The 10,446-nt window shown below is 43.5% G+C and overlaps 1 protein-coding gene across 1 annotated transcript; it reads right to left on the bottom strand.

The window, feature by feature from the left end:
- Positions 1-2,563: 2,563 nt before the first annotated feature.
- Positions 2,564-9,778, bottom strand: LOC149983261 (uncharacterized). Its single transcript, XM_090236670.1, has 5 exons — positions 9,771-9,778; positions 7,863-8,159; positions 7,733-7,767; positions 7,328-7,594; positions 2,564-2,658 (listed from the first exon to the last, which is right to left on the bottom strand). Exons 1-5 carry the CDS (start codon positions 9,776-9,778, stop codon positions 2,564-2,566), a joined length of 702 nt encoding a protein of 233 aa, XP_090092796.1.
- Positions 9,779-10,446: the final 668 nt, after the last annotated feature.

Genomic DNA, 10,446 nt, shown 5'->3' with positions numbered 1-10,446 from the left:
TGATCACTCCCCTGAAAAACGTTTTAAAAGACTGAAACCACGCATTTGTCATTGGAGGAAATGACGTGCTCAGCTCTTTCTTTGTGAAGCAACTGCATTTCCCAGATTTGTTTTTCAGACCTGAATTGCTTTATTTGATATACCAAATCTAAATGTATGTGAATGCTCACCCTTGTCTGTTCTCTGAGCTCACTCCCACAGGGTTCACAGATACCAGATGTATCTACATTATATATTACAGCATTGCAGGTATATTCATTTGTATATTTGGATTTTATTATTATTATTTTTTTTTTTTAACCTTTTTTTTAAACTAGGCAGGTCAGTTAAGAACAAATCCTTATTTTCAATGACGGCCTATGAACAGTGGGTTAACTGCCATACATTTACAAACGGTATAACTGTCAACGGATTACAATCTTTGAGTTGAGGTAGTGTACTGTAAAAGCTGTGCTAACAAATTCATATAATATCCTATGCATATGTGAGGTCATTTGTTTTATGCCAGTCACAAGAGGTCAACACACAATTCATTGTAGTAGTGCTGTCGCCTCCTAGAGTAAGTGGTTGTGAAGTTTTAAAAGAAGTTCATGCAGTGTTGCAATCTGTTCAGTTTGGGTATCATATGATGTCGTTTTAAATTCCTTATGGTTTTTATAAATTGTTTATTTAACCTTTATTTTACTGAGACCATGTAACGTTTGTCATAGGTAGAAGAAGAGGAGGACCAATGCACAGCGTGGTAAGTGTCCATATTCTTTAATAAAGTAATTGAACACTGAACCAAAACAATAAAACGACAAATGAACAGTCCTGAATGGTGCTGAAAAAACACTGAACAGAAAATATATCACCCACACCACACAGGTGGGAAAAGGCTACCTAAGTATGATTCTCAATCAGAGACAACTAACGACACCTGCCTCTGATTGAGAACCATACCAGGCCAAACACAAAAACAATCCACATAGAAAAAGGAACATAGACAACCCACATAACTCCCGCCCTGACTATACAAAAACAAAGACATAACAAAAGAACTAAGGTCAGAACGTGACAGTCCAAGGTCTCTTTTACAGATTAGCCCTGAATTACATCAAATAGAGACATCAAAATATAGAATGCAAGCAGAAAGAAAAAAACGGTAATCAAAACACATTCATCAGTAATAAGGTCCTCAATGAGCTTTCTGAATTGCCTTATTGGCACCAAAGAACATCAAATTTAACAACATTTTGAAGATTGTTCCACAAATAAGGTGTAAGAAAACGAAAAGCTGATTTACCTAACTCAGTAGAGACCAAAGGAATGTCCAGAGTTAGCCATCCGTGAGACCTGGGGTGGTGACTCGAATGTCTAAAGTTTAGTAATGATGTTAGATACAGTAGGACTTTTTGTAAAAGGGCTTTATACATGAAAACATAGCAATGTATCAACCTACTTGACATCAAAGAGGGCCAACCAACTTTCTGGTAGAGAATACACTGAGTACTAAAATTGTCGCCTGTAATAAAGTGCAGTGTGCTGTGATAAACTGCATCTACCGGCTTTAATGGGGTGGGAGCTGTGTTCGCATAGACGATTTCGCCATAGTCTAGCACTGATAAGAACGTCAACTGAATAATCTGCTTTCTACTATTTAGCGAGAGGCAGGACCTATTTCTATAGAAGAAGGCCATTTATATTCCCAGCTTCTTTACTAACTTATCAATATGCTTTTTAAAAGACAGTTTTCATCTATCCAGATGCCCGGATATTTGTAAGCAGGGACACGATTAGTATGGACACCATCCAAAGTACATATGGTTAAATCATCAAAGTTATTTTTATGCGCTTTAGAGAACAACATCAATTTTGTTTTTTATATTATTTAACCTTTATTTAACTAGGCAAGTCAGTTAAGAACAAATTCTTATTTACAATGACGGCCTAACAGAAGGCTAAAGGCCTCCTGCGGGGATGGGGGCTGGGATTAAAAATATAGGACAAAACACACATCACGACAAGAGAGACAACACAACACTATATAAAGAGAGACCTAAGACAACAACATAGCATGGCAGCAACACATGACAACACAGGATGGTAGCAACACAACATGACAACAACATGGTAGCAACACAACATGGCAGCAGCACAACATTGTTGGACACAGACAACAGCACAAAGGGCAAGAAGGTGGAGGCAACAACACATCACGCGAAGCAGCCACAACTGTCAGTAAGAGTGTTCATGATTGAGTCTTTGAATGAAGAGATTGAGATAAAACTGTCCAGTTTGAGTGTTTGTTGCAGCTCGTTCCAGTCGCTAGCTGCAGCAACCGGAAAAGATGAGCAACCCACAGTTACACATAGTAATTGCATGGAATATATACTGAACAACAATATAAACGCAACATGCAATAATGTCAATGAGTTCACTGAGTTATAGTTTATATAAGAAAATCAGTCAATTGAAATAAATTCATTAGGCCCTAATCTATGGATTTCACATGACTGGGCCCAACCACTGGGGAGCTAGGCCCAGCCAATCAGATGAAGTTTTCCCCCACAAAAGTGCTTTATCACATACAGAAATACTCCTCAGGTTCATCATCTGTCCGGGTGGCTGGTCTCGGACGATCCCGCAAAGGAAGAAGCTGGTTGTGGAGGTCCTGGGCTGGCGAGGTTACACGTGGTTTGCGGTTGTGAGGCTGGTTGGATGTACTACCAAATTTTCTAAAACAACATTGGAGGTGGCTTATGGTCGAGAAATTAACATTAAATTCTCTGGCAAAAACTCTGGTGGACATTCCTGCAGTCAGCACGCCAATTACATGCTTTCTCAAAACTTGACACATCTGTGGCATTGTATTGTGTGACAAAACTGCACATTATAGAGTGGCCTTTTATTGTCCCCAGCACAAGGTGCACCTGTTTAATGATCATGCTGTTTAATCAACTTCTTTATACACTATACCTGTCAGTTGGATGGATTATCTTGGCAAAGGAGAAATGCTCACTTACATGAATATAAACATTTGGGCACAAAAAGTATGGAACATTTCTGGGATCTTTTATTTCAGCCCATGAAACATTGGACCAACACTTTTTGTGTTGTTTTTATATTTTGTTCAGTAAAGAAAATACTGTATAACTGTGTTCTTGTACATAGAGGAAACGAAACAGAGTGAACTCCCAGCGTATGTCAGTTAAGACCCTGTACCCATTTTCAGGTTCATGAGAAACACTTGCATGTGGGCTCACAGGAACTTTTCAACGCACAGGACGAGAGTTTCTCAAGAGGAGACTTTCCCCAGTGTGTAAAAGACAGTGTAAAGAAAGGGTCAGAGTCACCAAAGTGGGCCAGGAAACAACAGCACCACACCCTGTAGTGTCTCTCTGTCCCCAACACCAAACCAAGACACACCTCAAAGCTCTTGAAACTCACAAAAGTTGATTTTCTCAGGAAACTCCTGTTTGGTACATCTGTGTTTCAGAGAAGCCCACTTTCAGAATATGATGACGGCCCAACTATGATGTTGTTTATAACTAATAAACCGGCTACTCCATTTTTGATTGAACCAACCATGACCAAAACAATGATAAATGATCAGTGATGACATGTGTGAAATTAATTACCAAGGTGGAGCCAAATCAAATCAAATGGTATTTGTCACATGCTTCGCAAACAACAAGTATAGACTAAAAGTGAAATACTTACTTACGGGGGGCCATTCCCGACAATGCAGAATAAAATGAAATAAGATAATAATATAAAAATAGTAAAAACAGTAAAAAGAAAAATTAATAGAAAAATAATAACACAAGGAATAAATACTCAATGAGTAACGATAACTTAGCTATATACACAGGGTACCAGTATCGAGTCTATGTGCAGGTATACGAGGTAATTGAGGTAAATATGTACAGTTGAAGTCAGAAGTTTACATACACCTAAGCCAAATAAATTTAAACTAAGTTTTCAGTTTTCTCAGTTTTTTTAATCCTAGTAAAAATTCCCTGTTTCAGCTCAGTTAGGATCACCACTTTATTTTAAGAATGTGAAATGTCAGAATAATAGTAGAGAGAATAATTTATTTCAGCTTTTATTTCTTTCATCACATTCCCAGTGGGTCAGAAGTTTACATACACTCACTTAGTATTTGGTAGCATTGCCTTTAAACTGTTTAACTTGGCTCAAACGTTTCGGGTAGCCTTCCACAAGCTTCATACAATAAGTTGGGGGAATTTTGGCCCTTTCCTCCTGACAGAGCTGGTGTAACAGAGTCAGGTTTGTAAGCCTCCTTGCTCGCACACGCTTTTTCAGTTCGGCCTACACATTTTCTTTGGAATTGAGGCCAGGGCTTTGTGATGGCCACTCCAAAACCTTGACTTTGTTGTCCTTCAGCCATTTTGCCACAACTTTGGAAGTATGCTTGGCGTCATTGTCCATTTGGAAGACCCATTTGCGACCAAGCTTTAACTTCCTGTCTGATGTCTTGAGATGTTGCTTCAATATATCCACATCATTTTCCTCCCTCATGATGCCATCTATTTTGTGAAGTGCACCAGTCCCTCCTGCAGCAAAGCATCCCCACAACATGATGCTGCCACCCCCGTGCTTCACGGTTGGGATGGTGTTCTTCGGCTTGCAAGTGTCCCACTTTTTCCTCCAAACATAATGATGGTCATTATGGCCAATCAGTTCTATTTTTGTTTCATCAGACCATAGGACATTTCTCCAAACAGTTCGATCTTTGTCCCCATGTGCAGTCGCAAACTGTAGTCTGGCTTTTTTTATGGCGGTTATGAGGCAGTGGCTTCTTCCTTGCTGTGCTGCCTTTCAGGTTATGTCGATATAGGACTAGTTTTACTGTGGATATACAGTGCCTTGCGAAAGTATTCGCCCCCCTTGAACTTTGCGACCTTTTGCCACATTTCAGGCTTCAAACATAAAGATATAAAACTGTATTTTTTTGTGAAGAATCAACAACAAGTGGGACACAATCATGAAGTGGAACGACATTTATTGGATATTTCAAACTTTTTTAACAAATCAAAAACTGAAAAATTGGGCGTGCAAAATTATTCAGCCCCTTTACTTTCAGTGCAGCAAACTCTCTCCAGAAGTTCAGTGAGGATCTCTGAATTATCCAATGTTGACCAAAATGACTAATGATGATAAATACAATCCACCTGTGTGTAATCAAGTCTAATCACTCCAGGCCCTTGAGATGCTTCTTACGGAGCCACTCCTTAGTTGCCCTGGCTGTGTGTTTTGGGTCGTTGTCATGCTGGAAGACCCAGCCACAACCCATCTTCAATGCTCTTACTGAGGGAATGAGGTTGTTGGCCAAGATCTCGCGATACATGGCCCCATCCATCCTCCCCTCAATATGCTGCAGTAGTCCTGTCCCCTTTGCAGAAAAACATCCCCAAAGAATGATGTTAACACCTCCATGCTTCACGGTTGGGATAGTGTTCTTGGGGTTGTACTCATCCTTCTTCTTCCTCCAAACACGGCGAGTGGAGTTTAGACAAAAAAGCTCTATTTTTGTCTCATCAGACCACATGACCTTCTCTGCTACTAATACTTTTCTTTGAGACTGTGGTCCCAGGTCTCTTCAGGTCATTGACCAGGTCCTGCCATGTAGTTCTGGGCTGATCCCTCACCTTCCTCATCATCATTGATGCCCCACGAGGTGAGATCTTGCATGGAGCCCCAGACCGAGGGTGATTGACCGTCATCTTGAACTTCTTCCATTTTCTAATAATTGCGCCAACAGATAAATAATAAACATATCCAGGTGTTAGAATGGCCAAGTCAAAGTCCAGACCTGAATCCAATCGAGAATCTGTGGAAAGAACTGAAAACTGCTGTTCACAAATGCTCTCCATCCAACCTCACTGAGCTTGAGCTGTTTTGCAAGGAGGAATGGGAAAAAATGTCAGTCTCTCGATGTGCAAAACTGATAGAGACATACCCCAAGCGACTTACAGCTGTAATCGCAGCAAAAGGTGGCGCTACAAAGTATTAACTTAAGGGGGCTGAATAATTTTGCACGCCCAATTTTTCAGTTTTTGATTTGTTAAAAAAGTTTGAAATATCCAATAAATGTCGTTCCACTTCATGATTGTGTCCCACTTGTTGTTGATTCTTCACAAAAAAATACAGTTTTATATCTTTATGTTTGAAGCCTGAAATGTGGCAAAAGGTCGCAAAGTTCAAGGGGGCCGAATACTTTCGCAAGGCACTGTAGGTACTTTTGTACCTGTTTCCCCCAGTATCTTCACAGGGTCCTTTGCTGTTGTTCTGTGATTGAGTTGCACTTTTTGCACCAAGGTATGTTCATCTCTAGGAGACAGAACTTGTCTCCTTCCTGATCGGTATGACAGCTGCGTGGTCCCATGGTGTTTATACTTGCGTACTATTGTTTGTACAAATGAACGTGGTACCTTCAGGCATTTGGAAATTGCTCCCAAGGATGAACCAGACTTGTGGAGGTCTACAATTTTTTTCTGAGCTCTTGGCTGATTTCTTTTGATTTTCCCATGATGTCAAGCAAAGAGGCATTGAGTTTTAAGGTAAGCCTTGACATACATCCACAGGTACACCTCCAATTGACTCAAATGATGTCAATTAGCCTATTAGAAGCTTCTAAAGCCATGACATAATTTTCTGGAATTTTCCAAGCTGTTTAAAGGCACAGTCAACTTAGTATATGTAAACGTCTGATCCACTGGAATTGTGATACTATGAATTAGAAGTGAAATAATCTGTCTGTTAACAATTGTTGGAAAATACAAATATATACAAAGTAGATGTCCTGACTGACTTGCCAAAAATATAGTTTGTTAACAAGAAATTTGTGGAGTGGTTGAAAAACTAGTTTTAATGACTCCAACCTACGTGTATGTAAACTTCCGACTTCAACTGTACATATACAGTAGGTAGAGATAAAGTGACTAGGCAAAAGGATAGATAAACAGTAGCAGCAGTGTATGTGATGAGTGTGTAAGTGTGTGTGTGTTGGAGTGTCAGGGTAAGTATGTGTGAGTGTGTGGGTAGAGTCCAGTGTGTGTGCATGGAGTCAAAAAGAGTTAGTGCAAAAAGGGTCATTGCAGATAGTCCATGGCGCTATTTGGTTAACCATTTAGCAGTCTTATGGCTTGGGGGTAGAAGCTGTTCAGAGTCCTGCTGGTGCCAGACGTCGGTGCCGCTTGTTAGCAGAGAGAACAGTCAATGACTTGGGTGGCTGGAGTCTTTGACAATTTTTAGGGCCTGCCTCTGACACCGCCTGGTATGGAGGTCCTGGATGGCAGAGAGCTCAGCCCCAGTGATGTACTGGGCAGTACGGACTGGGCACCCTCGTAGCGGGCCCCGGACTGGAGACCGTCTCTGGAGGCTCCGGACTGAAGGACGTCTCTGGAGGCTCCGGACTGAAGGACGTCTCTGGAGGCTCCGGACTGAAGGACGTCTCTGGAGGCTCCGGACTGAAGGACGTCTCTGGAGGCTCCGGACTGAAGGACGTCTCTGGAGGCTCCGGACTGAAGGACGTCTCTGGAGGCTCCAGACTGGAGACCATCTCTGAAGGCTCCGGGCTGAAGGACATCTCTGGAGGCTCCGGGCTGAAGGACATCTCTGGAGGCTCCGGGCTGAAGGACATCTCTGGGGGCTCCGGGCTGAAGGACATCTCTGGAGGCTCCGGGCTGAAGGACGTCTCTGGAGGCTCCGGACTGAAGGACGTCACTGGAGGCTCCAGACTGGAGACCATCTCTGAAGGCTCTGGGCTGAAGGACATCTCTGGAGGCTCCGGGCTGAAGGACGTCTCTGGAGGCTCCGGGCTGAAGGATGTCTCTGGAGGCTCCGGGCTGAAGGACGTCTCTGGAGGCTCCGGGCTGAAGGACGTCTCTGGAGGCTCCGGGCTGAAGGACGTCTCTGGACGCTCCAGGCTGGACACCGTTTCTGGAGGCTCCGGGCTGGACACCGTTTCTGGGCTGGGGACCGTCGCTGGAGGCTTCGTGCCATGGATCACCACTGTAGGCTTCGTGCCATGGATCATCACTGGAGGCTTCTTGCCATGGATCATCACTGGAGGATTCTTGCCATGGATCATCACTGGAGGAAGGAGACGTATGGGCAGTCTGGTACGTTGAGCTGCCACAGGGCTCACCAGGCTGGGGAGACATACAGGAGGCCCTGTCCTTCTGGGGACAGGCACAGGATACACTGGACCGTGGAGGCGCACTGGAGGTCTTGAGCATAGAGCCTGCACAACCCGTCCTGGCTGGATGGTTATTTTCACCCTGCAGATCCAGGGAGCAGGCACAGGACGCACAGCCGGGGTAGGATATCCCGGGCTATAGAGACGTACTGGCGGCCAGATGCGCTGAGCCGGCATCCTCCGACCTGGCTGGATGCCCACTCTAGCCCGGCCGATTCGGGGAGCTGGAAGATAGCGCACCTGGCTGTGCACGCGCACTGGAGACACCGTGCACTCCACTGCATAACACGGTGCCTGACCAGTCACACTCCCCGTGTTCCCCCCAAAAATATGTTTTGGGAGCTGCCTCTCGGGTTTCCTTGCTAGCCGAGTCCCTTCGTAGCGCTGCCGCTCTGCTCTTCCCGTGGACGGCGATACTCCCCAGCCTGCCTCCAGGGTCCCTTACAGTCCAGGATCTCCTCCCAAGTCCATGAATCCTGGACACGCTGCTCCTCCTTACCACGCTGCTTGGTCCGTTGTTGGTGGGAAGTTCTGTCACGGCTGTTGAAGGAGGACCAAGGTGCAGCTTGGTGAGCGTACTTATTCTTTATTTAAGATGACGCCGAGCGAAACAATAAACACTACAAACTGTGAAGCTAAAGGCTATGTGCCCTAAACAAAGTCAACTTCCCACACAGGTGGGAGAAAGGGCAGCCTAAGTATGGTTCTCAATCAGAGACAACGATAGACAGCTGTCCCTGATTGAGAACCCTACCCGGCCAAAACATAGAACTACACAACATAGAACATAGAATACCCACCCCAACTCATGCCCTGACCAAACCAAAATAAAGACATAAAAATGATCTCTAAGGTCAGGGCATGACAGAAAGAGCTTTTCTGTCTTAAAGAGGCAGTGTTGTATTTTGAGACAGGCTTGAATAAGCTAAATTGACAATCGGCGGAGGGTAGCATAATTTGTTTAATTCTCTGTAATAATGGTATGGGAATAATAATGCATTTTATTTTGTGAAGTGGTTTCTTACATCAAACAACACAAAAACATTTTCAGTCACCTCCTTGTCTGAAGGACATGTGGTTAATGTCAAGCCCTGCATGTTTTTTTCAAAAGTCTCATGGAATGTAGGCCAACATTGAACACCACACATTCGCTGCTACTGGCTGAATGATAAAACAGCTATTTCCATGTTAAAATGTTATGGGATGCATTTTCCCCATTGTTTTTTATGTTTGGCCACTCTGGTAGGCCTAAATTATGATCAAATAGCCACAGTAGCCTACTTGACCACTGTCTGAAACTGTAACTTCAAGCGGGTACAGCCTCAGTGTTCACAGTAAACGCAAGCTGGAAGTTGAACAGACTTTTCACATCGTTGAAATTTGCGCTCATCAGACCCAAAAATGTCTTAGTGCTGAATTTTTAGGAAACTTAGGCGGTATGAGAATTGGAGTGGGTCCAGAATGTCTGGGATAATGGTGTTGATGTGAGCCATGATGAGCCATGATGAGCCATGATGAGCCTTTCAAAGCATTTCAGACATTTCAGACATTTTAGACAGGTTACCTTGGCATTCTTCGGTACAGGGACTATGGTGGTCTGCTTGAAACATGTAGGTATTACAGACTGGGTCAGGGAGAGGTTAAAAATTTCAGTCAAGACACTTGCCAGCTGGTTAGAGCATTCTCTCTGTACGTGTCCTGGTAATCTGTCTGGCACCGTGGCCTTGTGAATGTTAACCACATGAGGTTGGTGCCACCTTAATTGTGGAGAACGGGCTCGTGGTAATTACTGGAGCGGAATCAGTGGAATGGTATCAAATACATCAAACACATGGTTTCCTGGTGTTTGATGCCATTCCAATTGCGCCGTTCCAGCCATTATCATGAGCCGTTCTCTCCTCACCAGCCTCCACCGATGTTAACCGGTTTAAGGTCTTACATCACCTACGGAGAGTGAGATCACACAGTCGTCCGGAACAGCCAATACTGAAAAAAGTTATTTTTAACAGAAACATCTTGCCAACCTAAGACGTGATGTATAATTATGTATGTTGGTCCATTTCTGCTTGTCTCGGACTTTGATGTGTGGACTTACTCCCTTGACCTCCCTGTAGGTGTCATAATCACCTACACATCATTGCTTTACTCAATATGAATAACATGAATCCTGGTTAGGTTCCTGCCTAGTCATTGTGCTCTGTGATAATACAAGCACGTATATATAAAGAGTACACTCATTT

Source organism: Oncorhynchus mykiss, chromosome 5 (assembly GCF_057628025.1).
Source record: "Oncorhynchus mykiss isolate SJ-2025 chromosome 5, ASM5762802v1, whole genome shotgun sequence".
Taxonomy (NCBI): domain Eukaryota; kingdom Metazoa; phylum Chordata; class Actinopteri; order Salmoniformes; family Salmonidae; genus Oncorhynchus; species Oncorhynchus mykiss.
Note: the sequence above shows the minus strand (reverse complement) of the source record. Positions and strands in the feature narration are given on the sequence as shown.